We start from the raw sequence: 19693 nt of genomic DNA, 5'->3' as shown, positions 1-19693 counted from the left end.
TTCAGTATACGGGAAAGAAAGGTTAGGAAATTTCAGTATTTTCAGTAAAGACGAAAGCACTGTACTGTATGTAGGACAGTTTATCTGATGGTGACAGGTTTGGTGGTCAGATCTTGTGCGGTTGTTAGGAGTCCTGTTTTTCTGTATCTTTTAATCATTTTTTGAACTCCAGTTTTGGAACTTCCTTTTTTTCCTTTTTCTGACTTTGCCCTTCTTTATGCAAGTGGATTATTTTATATCTAACCTGTTCAGAAATATATCCTAAAAACTGATGTATACATACTTCCACTATTTGGATATTTAAGGTATTTATTAAATATTTATTCAATATTTTAAGTTTGAGATTTGTTCACCACTTTTTAAATATGAAACGTTCTGGATATTAATACATCTACAACTTCATTATGAATGTTATAGAGCTTTCTCAATCAATATGGAACCATTTACAGCTTTGTTCATCATTGTGGACACGTCTGAAATGACTTTTACAGGTTCCTTAAAAACAAGCTAAAACCTATGAAGCATTATAACAGAATAATGGTAGAAATGTATTTTCAACAAATTTATTTTATATTATTGACAAAAGCGATTCAAACTTTTGAATGGTAGTGTATATATACCAAGTTGAAGTCAGGCAGCTTTATATACTGAACAGTTATAACATTGTTACCGGTTGCGGACTTCCTTCAACAGACATCTCTCCTTGTCGTAGCTGAACTCTCCACCGAAAGAGCGATGCAGGTTTGCTATGTCAGCATGAGTGGCCACCAGCACCACATGAAGAGGATTCCTTATCTTCCCTCCAAACGCTGCCAACATAGCACAGTACAATTCTTAAATCACAGGACTTCCTATATACATGCTCTTCCTTACTGTCCAATTAATGTCAAACATTCAGCCCACTTCTGGCAGCTTACTGAGCCTGAACTGATGAAGTGTCTGCAATTTAAAGTGCTCTTTTTTTCTTAAACAGCTTTCACAGTGTGAACAAAGTTGCGGATCGGCTGCCACTTAACTTACACCATCCCACGCCATCAATTAGTAGAAAAAAAGAAAGCTTAAAACTAGGCATGGCTGGAAATATGAGAGAACACTTCAGAAACACACACACGGACCTAGAGTCTAAGTGGCAGACAGTATTGAGAAGCATGCAGATTCTCTGTTGATTTACATTACTGTATAGTTAGAGACCACCCTTCTTTTATTTAATTTCCAGTCAAAACAGCCATGGAGAACAAGTTATTCTTTTTTCAGCGTCAGAAAAAACATACATGACAGAATATTACAGAGAAGCCACAATAAGTGCAAAGTTCAGTCTTAAAACACAGTTGCATTTTCTGCTTCTCACAATCCAAGTGATGATGTGGAGGTCTGGGTGACAGCTGAAGCATTTGATGGTGACAGTTTTGGTTGTCCACCAGGCCTTGCATGATTGTTAAGAGTCCCATTTTCTCTTCTTTTCTCATTTTTTCACTTATTTTTCTTTAACTCTCTCAGTCTTAATGCAAGTGGATTATCTTAAATGTAATTTCCTCAGAAACATCTCCTGGAAAATGAGTACCTTGCGATTAATGGCCATTTTGACTGGAAAAGAAATAAATCAATGTTGATCTCTGACTTTTTCACAGTGCTGTAATTTTTTAATAATTTAAGGTTGTTTGTTAATTCATATCATGGAAAAACAAATTTTCCATTTTCCATTCCAGTTCATATATGGAAATTAAGGTGCAAAAGCATTAACTGATATCACAAAAATCTACACATTTATATATCTGCCTATTCAGCCAACAGCAGTTTAACTCCACCTGTTTACTTTGTTATAAAGAGTGTTTGAACCTGGACTGCTTTTTGTATAAGGGAAACATGACATACAGGACAGCCAATCAGAACAGAGGTCATTTACATTTCAACCTTAAAGACAGTAACAAAAACAGCTTGTTTAATTTTAAGGAATTAAGAAACATAAATTACGACTCCTTTTGGTACATAGTCTCTAACATTACAAATGGATCTCAGGGAACAAAATAAAATGCAATAAAATGTAAGTTATCGCCCTTTATTACACAATATTGTGTGGCATCGGACGTTTGAGTGAAGTGTAAGTAGGCCATGTTTTTATTCTTTTCTGGCTCTACAAACCATTGCAGGCTGACTGCTGAACTGTTTCTACTTCAATCAACTGCTAACTGCACAGCAGTGATTTTTCACAAGTTTAAAAACAAACTGATCAATGCCTTGATTATTTAGACTAGGTGAGAAACAGTAGTCAGAAGCATGCAGAGTGTTATTTTTTCATGGTTTATTTGTATCATGTTTCTTGCTTTTTATTACTGCTACTGAGCTCCTGCTTTCGTACCACTGTATTTAAAACGTTCCTCTTGAACTCAATCATCCCAGAATAAAAGTCCTGTCTTTAGGTTGTGAATCCTTTTAGATCCTCTGTGTGCTCTGTATCACTTTGCTTTCTTCTGTTTGAATGTTTTCTAAGAGTGTCTGCTAAATGACTAGTAAGTGCTGCACTGTATCTTTCAGTGTATTCATCTAATAGAGGGCAAACACAACTGACTTGAACGCAATAAACAAAATTTCAAAAGAAATATGTTACAAGGTGAAAGACAAACCAGGCTATGAAAAAGGAGACAGGGATTAACAAAAGGACAGAGCAAAAACCTACATCAGTATTAAGAAATGGTCAACACTGCAAAGAGAAAAACAATGGCCTGCCACCTGCCTAATATGTTATCGGTCCTCCGACACACTGAGGCATGGCCTCTACTAAACCGCTGAAGGGGCCTTGTGGTATCTGGCACCAAGACGTTAACAGCAGATCCTTTAAGTCCTGTAAGTTGCAAGGTTGAGCCACCTAAGATTGTAGTTCCAGCACATCCTGCAGATGCTTGACAGGACTAAGATCTGGGAAATACAGAGGCCAGGGCAACACCTCGAACTCTTCCTGTTTCTCAAACCATTCCCCAACAACGTGTGCAGTGTGGTAGGTTGCATTATCCTAATGAAAGAGGCCACTGCCATCAGGGAGTACCATTGCCATAAAGGGGCGTACCAGTTCTGCAACAAGTAGGTGGCATGACTTTTCTTCCCACAGTGCCACCACTTCCATAATCATATCTACACTCTATGGTTCCAATTTCTCTGTAATTATAGTTTCTTACTCTCATTCTCATTATTGTTACGGTGCTGGCTCTTAAGGGAAACTGTAGCGATCCACTTTACTATAGCTTTTGTTAGTTTACTGCTATTTGATTGATCCATAGGTCCCATGCAAAGTATTGCTTCAAAAGGATTTTACAAGCTGTATTTGAATGAAAAGGCTACAATCGTGGATTCTATCATACCGACATATGCGAGCAGCTGCGCTTTATGTAGTGGTGTTAATAATCCAACATGTTAACTTTTACAGCCCTAACTTTTAATGTAATTCATTACATAATTACATAATTAACTATAAAATTATGTAAATATGTTTAAGTAGCGTAGCAAAACAACAGTTATTATTCTTGATGTCTAAGGGTTAAGAAAGACCCACAGTAAGAGCTTCCACACTGACATAACAACAGACTACACCCACACACACACACACACCACACACTCACCGATGTTGTCCTCAGGCAGAGTGAGGGCTTTGAGGCAGTTGAGCCAGAAGGTGATGTGGCTGAGCTGAGTCTCGTATGGCTCCTCCAGGCTGAACAGAACCAGGTGGATGGCTGTGCTGTCGTTGGCCACAAAGTAGTCGTAAGTGCAGTGATACACCGGGTTACCGGAAAACTCCCACACACTAAAGTCCCCCACACCTAGCACACACAGGCACACAAATTATTTATTGAAAGGCTGCACTTTTCATGAAATATAACCCAAAATACCATTTAATAATTACCTCCTTCCAAATTCTTATTTTAATTCCCCTCTAACAACACGACAGAGAATTATTAATGCTGATAACTTAGTCATGACACATGAATAATAAAAACACTGAATAAACATCAATAAATATTTCAAGGTGATAGTGATAGCTAAACTCAGTCTTTTAAATAATTGACAGCACTTAAATTATTTTAGGAAGGAAGATATTAATATTCGTCTTTAGTCTCCTAGGTAAAAAGCAAGGAAAAGCAAATTTTTCTTTATAAAAATGAGTGGAGGTTAAAGTCATAGTTTGACAAATACAAACAGTTTTCACTTGACCCAAATGTATAACATAAAGCATGGACAATGTTGTGGACACAATCCAAGCTTTAAGATGGCTGCATGTATTGCATGTATAGCTAATTTCGTCCATTTTATAGATATCAGTATATCACACAGTGTCATAAACTGTGTGCTTTACGCATAAGAGAAGTACAGTGAAAATGCGAACTAAAGATAAACACATAGGGATGAACATGTGGTTGAGAAATGCCGATATCATGGTGAGAGCTAGAGAATATGTTAGAACAAACTGACAGCTGGCTTGAAATTGCAGAGTGGCTGTGTTCAACAAGCAGCTCCTCTATATGTATGGGCTACTGCACATGGCATACATACATGTCTTTTTTTCCTTTTTCCTAGCTCTCTCTTACTGGCTACTGTGAGTCACTCATTAAATTACATTGCTGCCTATCTCCCACTACAAGACTCATTTTAAACTGTAAAAACAAAACATACAAAAAAAAATATCGGATGACTCCAGAGCTAGATAGGAAGGCAAAGACTGACTCGTTCTTTTTCTGCATTTCTAGAAAATGCAGAACATCAATCGCTTCTGACAGAGCTCCTGACCTGGAAAATCGCTTCAGATTGTGGAAAACGTGTCAAAAGGGGCAAATCTAGGTTAAAGTCCGGCTACGAATGGTGAAGTGTAATCCCAGCTTTAGCTAACTGACTATACTGGAGTTAAGAGGGGGGTGAGGGTATCACTCCTATGAGATAGAGTCTCTGACCGTTGACGCTGGCTGTCTGGATGTCGATGGCCTTGGTGGCGGTGTCATCGGTCGTGGACAGCGCATTGTGGACGGGCGTGAATACCTCCAGAACTCCTTTAGTAAGACTGGGCTCAAACATCATACTGCGGCTCCTCACGCTCACGTTCTCACAGCCTGGGTACAGATTAGAAATACTCACAGAGACTGTGTGTACACACACACACACACACACACACACACACACACACACACACACACACACACAATGTCATTAGATCACAGGATTATTTAATTTAACCCAGCAATTGCCATTATTAATACTAATATTCATTACAGATTCATTAATCCATTGATAAACATGGAGTAATGCCTCTTATTCTGGGAATAAGACTCTGACTACACCACAGTAAATGAGGGAATTGTGCAGTAACCACTTATAATCAGAAGGGGGAGCTAAGTACATTTAACAGAACATTTGGTGGACCTTGAAAATCTTGCTTACACAAAGTACATAAGCAAAGAGCCTTGGAGTGAGGGTGCTTATCTACGATATGATTCAAATACACTCTAAAAATTATATGCCACACATTCAATCAAATAGATATCGGCCAACAAAGACAGAGTTTGTTGCCTCAACATAAAACATGCATTTAACATCAACATTTCAATTAAACAGCCCCCTTTGGTTATGGAAAGCAAAACCTGTTCCTAGATCAACAACTTCACATGATTCCCAGCTTTAAAAGCACAACAATATTTACAGAAAAAAAAAACATTCAAATTCTAAAGAATGCTATACATGCATTCACAGTGACGAGCAGGCACTTTCTTTGCAGAGTGTGGAGACAAAACCCTGTTCTGGCAGATCAATCATAGAAGAAAGACATTCGCTATATGGCTGCGAAATGTTACTGAACCAGTCGATATTTAATAAGTGTTAACGTTTGGAGCAGTAAAATTGCTGGCAGTTCTTTTGCAGTCAGGGAAGAACACTCATCAGTGTCGCCCAAAGAAAGCCTTTTTTTCCATTCTCACGCCTGGTGTGTGGATTTGGAGAATGCGTTAGTCACGCTGTGCTGAATATGTCTAGCAAGCTTGACACCTTCCACAGAACTCCGGTTCTTTCTTTTAAACTTTCACTTCCTTTTAAGATGCCGTCTTTGACGTGAATATCTTGTGGGAGGAAATGCAGAGAGAGAAGCAAAAACAGGAAAAGCTTAAGTGATTTACATTAAGAAAATGTTAATTCAAGGGTTCTGACAAACCACAGTTCTTCTGTTATCCCAAATCGATCAGGTAGGATATGCCTGGTGCTTTAGCTCTGCATTTCCAGGTAATGGAAGCTTATAGCCATCAGTTAGCACTGTGCAAACTGAAGCCTAAATCATCACAGAACTGCCACAAACCACATCAAGGTACTGAGCAATCTCAAAGAGATTGTGGTTTCTAACACTGTATCACACACTGTTACCTATACAAATATAAAGCAGCCATCCTGAAGCCTGAATTTTACTTATTGATTTATGCTAACCTGGCAGGTATGGGTTTCCATTACTTGTTAGCTATGTTAGCCTCACAGCACCAGTAAAAATCTATAAATGTTCATCTGTGACATCAAATATATCTTGGCTGATTGACGACATCAGGGTTAAGGGGAAAACTGTGTAAACTATTTCTTTTTTTTGCTTTAATATTTTAACCTTGGAAACTTGGAAACCTTTTAGTTCACAAATCTGATTGCAATAATGCAGTTCCCTTTCACAGTTTTTGAGTGTCCCTTCACTGCATAGATCATTAGCTTTTCTAGTTTTACACATCCAGTTCAACCCTTCGGTCAGTTTCTAAAGTCTTATTTGAACTTGAGTTTGTTGGAGCAGGGAAAAGCCTAAATTGAGGAGGTCCTACAGGATTAAGATTAGGAAACACTGCAGTACTACATTACATACTACATTAAAGCTTCTCGATTCTAATCAGGTATCCTCAGGAGGTGGTGTAGTAGGGTATACTGCAGCCGCAAAGCTATTACATTTCAAACTGTTCTTTGTTGCATTCTCCTGTCAACACCGTACTGAAATGTTTTTCGTAGTATTTCCTGAGCCCAATCCCTGTGGAACCCCAGAAGGTCCACATCTCTGCTGTATCCCTCCTCCAAGCACACCTTTTATTAGGTATTCAGTTCTTGAATGTTTGGTTTAGGTGCGATGGGAACTGGAACACAGCAAAAGTGTGGTCTAGCTGAGACTCCTGAGGACTGGGCTGAGAAACACTGGCTTACCAAAACTAGCAGGTGTGGTTATTAGAATATTAGAAAATAAGATCTTAGCTTCATTTATGTAGTTGAGGTGTCAATTAAGGTACATATAGTTTGAAATAAAAAAAAATTAAATAAGTTGTTCATTAGCTCGTCATTGTTGAATATGTATATGATTGTGCGTAACGCGGAACTTCAGAGAATGTCGAGACACAAGCAGCTGAAATTGCATTTCATGTTAAATGAAATGGCTACATCTCAGACCCTGTTACAATTGGTCGTTTCATGCATCTTGAGTATCAGGATTATATCCGGATAGAGAGTATTCACATAAAACGGAAGGTGTTTACAACTTGCATTAATGTATTTCATGTCTGGATCGTATCTGGATAAACTTTGGAAGGATTCTGTTTACAATATTCGCGCCTCCAGTTTGACCAGATGAGATCTGATTGTATTTTCCTGCATAAAAAGCACATCAACACATACGTTGTTTCCGTTTTACTCTTGTTTACTCTTTCCCTCGTTACAATATGAGTGGACAAGTTCAGCTTGGACGCTTTCATCAACCTGGAATGCATGAAGACGTTTGGTTTAGGGATAATTCCAGCCTTGTGTATCCTCTATCTTTTGTTTCGTGGTTTGTTCTCTCACCTGCTTTTTGGTGCTTAAGAGACACATGTCTGCTCAAGTTATTGTATACGATAACAAAAATGCTTTGCATTTACACTCGTGGTAAATGTGTGAAGATCTGTCTCTGATCACTTCTGAATGTGGTTTGAGTGATCCAATCGTAATCTGATCACAATGCGTCCTGGGGGTGTTTACACCTGGATTTTCAAGCGGTCAAGTGAAATGCAAACATGATCCGATCATCAAAAACACTGTTAATGCTAGGTGTAAACAGGCTCAACAGCTTTTAATTCATGTGGTCCATGACTGCAGTAACTACTACAGGAGGCTAATTATTCTAAACAGCAGTCTTCTTTTAAACACTGGTGTAAGAAAATTAATAACACTATGCAAAATTTTATTTTTGTGGTCGCAACCATCTTTTGAACAAATTATGGAAAATGAAAAACATGACAGGCAACCAGTTGTTATATATATGAGCTGATTTGCATATTACATGCTATATGGCAAATGGATTTAAATCTCACTGGAGATTTGATAATCAAGTGTAAATGCCAAGTGCAAATGACTATATATGGAAATGTTTCAAAAATAAAGATTACAGAAGTCTTCAAGGTAAGTTGCACAACGCTTAGTTATCATTGTGTCGTCTGATAGTATGTAAATGACATACATCTAAACCACAAAGATCAATCGCTAAATCATCTGAACTAAATCAAGTATGGACTAACTCTTGCACTGTTTCCTAACAACAAGCATAGTAAAAAACAAAAAAAAATGCAGTACTGCATTCGGGTTGCAAAGCGTTCAAATGCATCAAATGCATGCGTCAAGTCAAAACATAAACAAAAGTAAATTAACAGACCCATCAGAAAATAGCTTGAGACTTCAACTAAAACTGGTGAATAAAATGGTTAAATGCCCATCATTAATCTTAACCATGAATGACAACAAACTAACACTAATAAACACAGTGGCACAGTGAACCGTACGGGTTAACCCTTACCTGCAGGTTTGGAGGTGGCCGGAGAGGCTGGGTGTCTGACAGGATTGGTCAGCCTGGGTCTCCTGCGCCTGAAGAAGCTCCTCAAGATGCCACACTTCAGAGACTCCAGCAGCGTGCTCTTTCCTGCCCCAGAGTGGCCGAATAGCTTCAGCTTGATTCGCGGCTGAGGCGTCTGAGTGGGCCGCAGCTGCTGGATGTACCCGCCTTTGTGGTTGTCCTTAGGGACCAATCAGAGAAGGTACGCAAATGAATGGAGGCCAATCACACAAGAGGAAGCCATAATATGAACCAAGAGGCCAAGGGATGTTGATGAGAGCAGTGATGGGGCAGAGGAGTCAAATCGAATGAATGCAAACCAAAATGATGCTTATGCACCTCAGTGTCTATTTATTAGTGGGCAACTTGGGACATGCAGCTAATAAAAAAAAATCGGCTTACAAAAAATCTACCTAATCTTGTTTAATCTTATCTTATTCTTCTACCTAATCTTATATTATCAATTAGAATATGAATGTGGTTGATGAAATACAAGTAACTACTTGTATTTGTACTAGGGCTACACAATATTAACTAAATACTACATCCTTCAACCGGTTCTTTAGTAAAGCCAATGGTTATATAATCATGGCATCTCAAAGAACCATATGAATGTTAAATGTTTCTTCTCCATGAAAGAAGACCTGCGGTATATAGTTTTTAAAATTACCTTTAAAAAATGTTCTACAGTCATATGCAAGAGTATATTTAATATATTTATCTACATTAAAAATGCACTGGATAAGCAATAATAGGGGAGACAGGCTTGCATTATTTCAACCAAAATAATTTTTGTTGGACTGTATGAATACCTTGAAATGCACAATACACAGTACAAAACAAAAACAAACAAAAAAAATGCAGTTTGTTAGAGTGGTCCTTTGCACATTGCAGAAAACTGCAATGTCAGTATTGTTTAAGCCAATACTGTGATAATGAGTATCAAATTATACCTATGACCTAAATCAAATCCAAGAATGTCTTAATAAGACTACAGTTAACAGACAAGCCACAAACTGAACTTCTCTATGAAATAGACAGTACAAACTAGTGGGTATCTCATTACTGTGCTACAAGCAGTGTATCTTATACAGATGTTGACAGGGATGGATGACAAACCTTTTTCAGTTTGGCCAACAACAGTGCTATATGTTCTTGCTGCTCTGCAGTTGCCAGATCCTCTGCTGTCTTTCCATCCTACAAAAAAAAAAGAGAGAATGACAAAGACAGATTAACTGCATGGAAACGATGAAGCAAGACTCTAGATGTCCAGACAGATGAGCAATGCTTGGTAACTAGAGCTCTATTACATGGCTGTGCCTGCTCAATCTGCTCTGAATTACTACTCTATCACACACTGATAGAGCTCTGATGATACCATTAGAATGAGAGAGAGAGAGAGAGAGAGAGGACAGACAGAGAGACAGACAGACAGAGAGAGAGGTTTTGACTTTATAGCTATATATAGCTTTATAGCATATATATATATATATATATAGCTGGTGTCAGAAGAAAACTTCATATCTCTGAATTGATAACTTTACAGGAGAAGGACAAACCCTACTTAATGGAACCAGACTTTTTTCCAAATCATTTTAGGTCATTTCTTTTAGTCCATTCATCATTAAATTTACAGACAATGTAAAGGGTGACACACATACACACACACACATACACACTTAGGTCATCTTTACAGATGTGCATATATATAAAAAGACTTTTTATATTTTTATTTTTTAAACACATTTTTAATTTTAATAACCTCTTTCACGATCACAAGGTCTCTTTACAGTACTCAGGAAAAAAACAGCTACCATGGGGCACAGAAAGGAGAGAAGCGTGGTTTAGGAATTTAACAACATAGACTTGGCAATGTGCTCATTTTCAGATACTTGTGTTTTATATCAGCAAAGTGCAATACATTTATTCACAAAACACGAACAAACTCACTACGTTTTATTGGACTGTTAAAATAACTGTCATATGACTGAACTGGTGGTCTGTATATTTTATCTGTCTTCCAATGATGGACAAAACGAATACCTGAATAGTGATTTTGGTATTTAAAAACTGGCACCGTGAACGAGTACTCGAGTACCCATGCACAGCCCTATTAAGAATGTGTTCACAAGAGATTTAGAGAAGGAAATAGGAGTATGACCTTGAAGAGGTCATTGGAAAAATGAATTCCACAATTCTGGGGCTACAGCACTGAAAGATCTGCCACCCATAGAGGAAAGTCTCGAGTCAGTGGGATCGTGAATAGACTGCAGCCAGATGACCTGAGAGTATAGCGTAGTCTGTAAGGTTGAAGAAACTCCCAAAATATGTCAGGGCCAGACCATGAAAGACATTGAATGTAGTAACTTAAAATGTTAGGCTACTGGTAAGCAGTACAGCTGACTAAGAATGGCTTGTGGGAGCAGATGTTTTGTAAGTAAGCACTCAGGTTCCTTATATTGAGTGTGTTTAATTCCCCTAAACTGAGTTAATCAGAACTGGATCATCTGAATGATAGAATCAGGTGAATCCACTTAGAGCTGCAATATAATTCTGCGAGAGAATCATCAGGATCAGTTAGATGCACACTATTTAGCCAGTGCCATTTGTTATGTTAATAGACATAATGCTGTCTTATCTCTTGAGAAAATAAGACATAAGAGGGGTTTGTGAGAGTGAAGACCGAGTAGATTTATGGGGGTCAGGGCATGAGGCTGATTGGATGCTAAATCGTAATGGGCAGTGGTTGGGAAGACCACATGCTGAGGGGGAAAAAGCCAGCTTTACAGAAAGAGCATGGGCCGAGTCAGCATACACACATGCACGGATTAACACAGATACCACAAACGCATACAACACGTTTCAGGGGCAGGGGGAAAAGAAATCAGTTAACCACAAATCCCCACAGTAACCACCCTCCGACCCCTTCAGCCAACACCTAGGACCACAAGCTTATTTGCTAAGCACAGAGAAAGAAACAGCTGTGGTCTATGCTCAGAGCTAAACATGACAAATCAAACAGCCAAAATCTGAATGTAGAAGGTACTCTACACACACACACACACACACACACACACACACACACACACTTCAAATACTTAAACTCCAAGTCAAGTCAAACACAGTTCATAAGCCCATAATTGCCATTTCGTTTCATGGGTAAAGATGGTACTGGGCTGTGTAATATTCAGCCTTTGTCTAAAAAAAATGTGAAACCAACTCAGTGAGTTTATGAGCAAAGCTGTTAAATACTAGGACAGTACTAGTAAAGATAGTAAATACAATAATACCATTATTGTAATAAATTACTTCACAACGTACTTGAGTGTATCAAGTGAACAAACACTACATCAGTAACGCTGAACAACTGTCTTATGAACAAGACAATCAGTTATAGAGAGCCTATAAAACAACCTGTGTATAACAACTGCATAAACCGCATAGTAATAAGTATCTGCTTGGAAAATTCATTACAGCACTGTGGAAAAGTCAGAGGCTACCCTTCATTTGTTTAATGTCCATTCAATTACATTCAAGGTATTCATTTTTCAGGAGATATTTTGACAAGACTAGATATAAAATAATTCACTTGCATAATTGCCTTATGGTTAAGAAGTCAAAAAAAAAGGGTAAAAAAACAGGAGTTTCCAAAACTGGACCTCAAAGAATGGTCGAAAGATAAAAAGAAAACAGAACTCCTAACAACCATGTAAGACCTGGTAGACAGTATTCTCAGAACAATGGACTGCCTACCCCAGAGTCCAGACCTCAACATCATTGAATGAGTTTGGGATTATTTGTATCGTGAGAAGCAGAGAATGTAACCAACTTCTCAGAATAAACTTTGAAGGTGTGGAACAATTTCCTGGCAGATTCTTTGAAAAGCTGAAAGAATAGAAGCTGCAATAAACATAAGGATAGACACATTAAATACTAAAGAAATTATATTTAATTGGTGGCTTATGACAAATTTTCTGTTAAATATATCTTTTTTTTTTCCTGACACAGAGAAATGTATTACTAAATGGCCATTTTGCCTGGAAATTCAAACAAATGAAGGGTGATCTCTTTTGCATAATGCTGTACCTTGTGTTTTAAAAACACCTTCAAGGACAATGCTATATTTTTGCCCTATCGCCCACCCTTAATTATGTGCTAAATGAGCAATGGCAGCCATCACCATCATCAGCCAGTTTGATCTATATACAAATCAAAAGCACATTCAGTCTCAACTATCAAGGGTTTGCTTTGATCCTTATACAAAACTTCTTGTCAAGTGTATTAAGTATATTGAAAGAATCTTAATTTTGTGCTGCAATGGCAAAAACCACTTTGCATAGATGAGTGTTTTCAAATTGGTCTTTTTTTCCTCTCTCTCATTCACACACATTAACACACACTAATGAACATGTCGAGGAGAAGGCAGCAGATGCGGTCGAGGGCTGAAAGTCCGTTAAAACACAAATGGTGGAAAGACTGCAGTCTCTTGATTCTAGTCTAATGCTTGCTTGATTAAACAAAAAGCCCTCTTGCCAGCAGGAGTGCTTTCTAACATGACCACATATTATGTCAAACACATTACCCCATTTTCACTCCTTCGTTCTGAGCTTTTTTCCTTTTCACTATTTGATTTTTCACTCTTTGCCTTCTCCCCTGTCCATCTGAGACATATCTGTCTTTGTTTGTGGATTTCTAGAAGCCTCCAAAAGATTGAAGAAGCCTTCACAGCTCAAGGTTGAGGAACATATTTGGGGAGACTCATCCAATCAAGGTGTTCTGACACATCGAGGCTACAGCTGTCTTTATTGAAAAAGAAAGATTACAGAAGCATGCAAGACACTACAGACCATCTGCAGTCCTTTGGCAGAAACTCAAAACATGAATAAATATATAAATCAAACTGTGATCATTGACTATTAGAAGCCTCAGTTGCGAAATTTAACAATTGATTTCTTACTTTAAACATGTGGATAAATTCAATCAATACGACATTTGTGTTTGTAAAGAAGGGGAGAGGAGGTATTTTAGTACAGTGGCCAACAATCCCGCACCTGGAGATCCACCTTCCAGTAGGTTTCAACTCCAACCCAGATCTAACATCTCATTCAGCTAATCAAAGACTTCTAAAGGCAGAAGCCAATTCTGTCACATTAGCTAAGAAATGCCTGTTCAGCTAGCACCACACCGAGGACCATTCTACCCATTCTACGTCTAACGGTGCTGAGATGTACACTGGGTTCATTTTAAGTATACACAACAGGAAATTTGCTGGTAGTATGATCTCGTTTATTCTTTCATCTTTTGAAGTATACTGTCAGTTTTTGTCTTTTTTTGTGCAAAGACGAAAGGAAATCCTTTACATTTCTCGTATGTTTTCATCAAGAGTTCACATCTCATAAAAAGTCAGATGTGCAGACTTGGACATGTTATAGAATGTACACTTAAATAGTGTAATAAAAATAGGGTAGTAAAAATGTAGTGCCTCTATCATTCCATGACACATTGTAGCCAATGCATTAATAGGGGCCATAAAGATGCCACAGAAAATAAATTATTGACCCAAAGCCCACTGTGTCCCATAACACACATGCATGTATCTGCCATCATATAATATTAACAGCACGAAATGCAATATGGGACCCACCACAGACCATTTTTTGGGAGAATGAATAGAGTTGAGCCAGTTCTGTAGTTAGTAGGCACACAGAGGAGACTGTATGTTGGCCTGGGAGTGCAGTGGAGCTGGAGCGATTCATGCGGGGTGGGGTGGGGGGGGGTGGGGGCGGTGAGGGGTAGTGAGGGTTATTGATTGGGAATGCTGCTATAGTGAGAGTTGAGGGATTTGCAAGGGCCTGTTGTCCTTCACCTGCGCAGAGTGTGAATCTGCACAGAGGGAGTGAGCCACTGGTGATTGCAGCATAATTAAACAACAGCATTCATTCTGGGAGGAGTTTTTTTTTCATAACAGTTGAGCAGATATGAAAAACGTCATCAATACTGATTTTAACTTAGTATTAGGATATTTATTATTATTATAAGCTTTTACCACTATGTACTTTGAGGCTGTTTGGACCCGGTGTCCGGTTGCCCTTCATAGCCAAGAACTTTTCTGGCCTACCAAGGTTCCCAGGCTGGCCACTTGTGTGATACACCCCTGCAGCTGCAGGGCAGACGTCCCCTGCACTGTAGGCCCCTGCCCCAGGCAGAGAAGGACATTTCCCTGAGGACCTTTCCTTTAGGGACTCTTTCCAGGCTAGCTAAATGACTATACTGTGGTCTGGGGATTTATCAAAACACCCAAAGAAACGCTCATTTGAAGCTGTGATTGGTCAGTCTGCTCACAGCACATGGTTAAATAATGGTTAGTAAATGGAGGGTTCATCTGGAAAATCAGTATTACAAAGAACAATATTAGGATGACAACAAAAAATATTGTGTGGCATGTCTAGCTGTCAAATTACTTAAAAATCAACTGTCTTTGTTCCATTGTTTTTATCAGATTTTTTCCCCAAAAAGCATTTTCTTCTGTTAATTTTGTGGCACCCCCAAAAGTGGATGTGGAAGCAAATACAGTGACATGTGAGTTAAAGCTTAATCTTTGTCAAATAAAAAAAACATAGTAATAGTGCAGTTCAGTTGTAATATACTGTCACTATTAATTTGCCCACAAAACTGTAATTAATCTAGTAACAATAGATTTGCAAATGTCCCATAAACTTCACTGTCTGAGGCCATTGTGTCTGACTGTTTAGCTTAGCCTGATGTCTGAGGCCTTCTAAAAGGTGCACCACAGCTTGGGCTGCTTTTTATACAGACATGATGTCTACCAATATGATTTCATTTCAGTATATGTTTACAGGTTCACCTTATACTCAAATAAACAGCTTTAAAAATGTAAATATAAAATACACCAGTTGTAAATAACCATATAACTTGCCAAAATAGAATCTTAAAACAAATAATATGTAATCTGAAAACACTGAACTTTGTCTCCTATGTCTGGTTGCATAAACAGCATGAATGTAGCTTTCTAATACAACACAGAGATATTATTGGTACTTTATCAGTAGAATCCATGTAACCATAACAAAGAAGACCAACATTCTTCACCACTGACTGCCATATTTTGGACTACACAAAAAATCCTACGATTAGCATTCAAACAATCTGATGTCATTGTGTTTGCCACTCAAAAAGCCAGGCACAGAATATTGTTATTCTGGAAAAATCACACAAACCTCTATGTTTCAGCTCTTGGCATTAAAGCTAAAGAAAATTAAGTTTACCCAAATCTTAAAATCGGTTTTATCTGTATTGGAAAACTTTCTTTTTGAGACCATGTCATGTCCTCCTGACTGATCTGTCAATACCACTGTTTGGGAGTTTGATGACTCTAGACGTACTCAGATTATTTTATTACTTTTTTATTTCTTTCTGCATTGACCTTATTTACAGCTGTATACAAAAGTGTGGGTGCCCATGGTCAAATGACATGTTTGGTGATTTTTTAAATGAAAATTAGTTGACACATCCTCTACAGAGAACACACTACTGCACATTCTAATGTACAATTACTGTTTATTTGCTGAATTTAACATACTAGGGAAAAAAATAATAAATAAAAAGTAAAATGTGGCCTGTGCAAAAGGTATGGTATGTTCTATATATGTTTTTTCCCCAATGTCACAAAGGACAGCTCTCACACTGCCCCTCTTAGACATGACATACTAACACACAAATCTGCATCTGACAGCAACAGCCTAACAAACCCCTGGGATTCCATAATGGCTAAGGACAGTTTAGCAACCACCTGAGATACCACAGCAATGGCCCAGTAACACCTTAGCAATCACATAGTATTTCATAACCACAGCTTTGTCAAGCCAACTTAAAGTTTGTTCACTTATTTTTACTTAAAAAAATAACAAAACATAATTTGACCAGAAGGTTTTGAAAGTTTTTCATACAACTTTCTCTACTAATGTACTCATGTATGTTTGGTCTTCTCCATCCTTGTATGTTTACACGTCTATACTATAGATCATGCCAACAGCAAGAAGACAGAGATTGTGTGTAGTAGTAAGACAGACAACAAGTGCTCATGTCTGAGAGCACATACAACACCAAACCACAAATATAAGGACAAGGAAATTGCACAAGCGGTTTTAGCATCATCCACACCCCAGAGACAGGCTTATCCACAATACTCATAGGATACACTGCACACTCCTTTACATGAATGCAAACAGGCAGTCAAAAGAACAGATGTAACTGCCTTGACCCGTATCAATTTCACACTAATTTGTAGCTGCACAGACATAATTCCACTGTATGACTGGTACTGGGTAGTGAATAATCAGTGCTTGAGAACAGGAACTGCTTTCAGAAATCCTTTATAAGTAAGTTACGTAAAGAAACTCGATTCCCAATTGCACATGAGTCAATGAGTTTTCCTTTGAACTTAGTCTTATTTCTTAAACTTGTGCAGGGTCTGGATTTCAGGTAATACACTGCACGTTACTGGAACATCTATTTGAGTCATCACATGTGATAAATTAACTCGTTTAATAATGGGAATTGAGAATGGTATTAATATTATAAGAGACACCTGAAATACCATTTACGGCTGTGCAGGGTTTCTCCTCCAACTCTGCAGAACTACACATTCAACCTTGCCATTGTTCTACTGCAATAGAAAATTGCCCTCTAAAATCTCCAACATTATTAGTGATTTCAAAGTGCACCACTGGGACTTTGCCTTCAGCACTATAATAAGTATTAATATTTCTATTATGAGGTTGATTCTGGATCAGTGCCTCCTCCAACACAGCCATACTGTAACTTCTACATTCTATTCACTTCAAATGCTGTGAGACAACTGAAAGCTTTTAGTGCAAATACGTTGGGTTTATATCTGTATCTGCACATAACTGCATTAGATGTTTAGATTGAACCAATATTTCCAATATTCAATGACGCATTTAATGAACTCTGGAAAAGCAGAATGTTTAGACAATGCTGGGTTACTGCAACGGTCGGGAGTTCAGAGGGAGTATATGTGCAGAAGAGCTTTACTAGGGCAATCCAAATCTTGTAGTCACAACAGACAAGGGTCAGCACACAAGCAGGCATGTACAATCCAGGCAAATCCATACTTATAAAACCAATAACAAGAACAAGGGCCAAAACACAGGAAAAACAAAACAGGAAAAACAGCTAAGAAATGCTCAGGAACACAGTAAGACTTTGCAAATACAAAGCCAAACTGAAAGGGATATATATGAGAATGTTCATGAATCCAGAACTAGCTGCAGGAGTGTGTCAGCGTTAAAGTATCTGCTTTAGTATTCTGTTTGGTTCATTTGCAACCCTATAGAATGTAGTCCCTACACTTTATGAATATCGGCAAATGAAAAATATTTGATTTCTGCATTAGCCCTAAATTCCCATATAGGTGCATCCCTACAAATAACTCTTGCACTCAGAACAACCCATTAAATTCTGGGCTTATTATCCAGAAACGAACCTTAAGACTTACTATGCAGTAACTACTAAGAATTGTTTGGTAATTATTTTGATTTTTATATCATATTCCACGATGAGAATTCACATACCCCCTTAGAGTTTAATAATGACAACAATCAAGTCAGCCACTGCAGCCAATCATAAATATTTTAACTCCAGCAAAATGGGTCATGTGTTTTATCATGTTGCATGTAATTTGGTGGAAACTCATATTAGTGGCAGTCTAGATCTAGTCTCTTACTGTCGGTCTAAACTATTGTTCCCTTTCTTGCTCTCTCATCAGCATGTGCAAAAACTGTTTGGTATATCAGGCAAAAGGACTGAAATGTTGGGAAGTTGACACGCTTGTCCTTTAACTCACATTAGTGATAGCCTCGTTGTTGGCTCCAGCTACGCAGAGATGTCGCACCACCTCCAGTGCCCCGTTACTTGCTGCCACGTGGAGAGGCGTTCTCCCAAACTGCAACAAAGAAGACAAAACATTAACACTTAAGTTGGATGGTTCACTGTTGATATTTTACAGATTGTTAACTTTTTGCTTAATTACTTTTAACTCTATACAGTGCTGAGCAAAAGGCAACCTGAAAAACATTTAAAGCTGGTTATCTGAGTAATATTTGTTTTTGGTCTGTCAGTATGTTACCTTAATATCATTCCCAAAACTCCCACTGAGGCAGCCCGATATTTGCACTTACCCTCCATTATTTGGTTCAGTTTATCAATCATTCATTAACTTATACCTTAAGTTAAACCACATGTGATGGTAAAGGAACTGAACAAATCCATACAATGGCTGGAATGCAACTAGGAGAAGAGGAATTAAACCTGCGGTATTCTAACCAGTTCATAAATTAGCAAAAACTTCACTGAAAACTAAAAATTCTTTGTTACTTTTTAATGATTGTTAAGGGCCAATTTACTAATGTATTCCTCCATTGCAAAACCTAGTTGGGTATTAAGAAGTGACTGTCACAATATATTGTATAGAAGTAATTTCTTTTTAGCATCAGAACCAAAAGTGTGTCCGCTGCTATTTTGCACCTTTGTCTCATTATTAGGCTGAAATAACTGTACTTTCTTGAAGAGTAATAACTCTACATATCCACATATATTTCCACATATCAAGTCAAAATCTGGAGTTATTATTTCAACGCAAGTCATTATTCCAACTTTCTAAGTCACAGCGAACATAATTCAATATTTTGAGACTGAAACTGAGGAGAAATTAGAAACAGTAATTTTTCCTACTCTGCAAAAGCGGGCTTCCATACACATTCAAAATGAGCAAAACAGTTAAACAGCAAAACAGTTCATTACACACTTGTG

The 19693-nt window shown here is 38.0% G+C and overlaps 1 protein-coding gene across 1 annotated transcript in view; it reads right to left on the bottom strand.

Moving 5' to 3' along the window:
• dapk1 (death-associated protein kinase 1) overlaps positions 1–19693 on the bottom strand; it is a 101459-nt gene that overhangs the window by 8513 nt on the left and 73253 nt on the right. The window contains exons 18-23 of the mRNA XM_036598347.1: positions 18729–18827; positions 9962–10039; positions 8807–9023; positions 4935–5120; positions 3612–3809; positions 671–809 (exon numbers count right to left, since the gene is read on the bottom strand). Coding sequence (XP_036454240.1) covers positions 671–809; positions 3612–3809; positions 4935–5120; positions 8807–9023; positions 9962–10039; positions 18729–18827 — 917 coding nt within the window. The remainder of the gene's footprint in view (positions 1–670; positions 810–3611; positions 3810–4934; positions 5121–8806; positions 9024–9961; positions 10040–18728; positions 18828–19693) is intronic.

This window comes from Colossoma macropomum, unplaced genomic scaffold, assembly GCF_904425465.1.
Source record: "Colossoma macropomum unplaced genomic scaffold, Colossoma_macropomum, whole genome shotgun sequence".
NCBI lineage: Eukaryota > Metazoa > Chordata > Actinopteri > Characiformes > Serrasalmidae > Colossoma > Colossoma macropomum.
The sequence above is the reverse complement of the archived record's forward strand: the minus strand, read 5'-3'. Positions and strand labels throughout refer to the sequence as shown.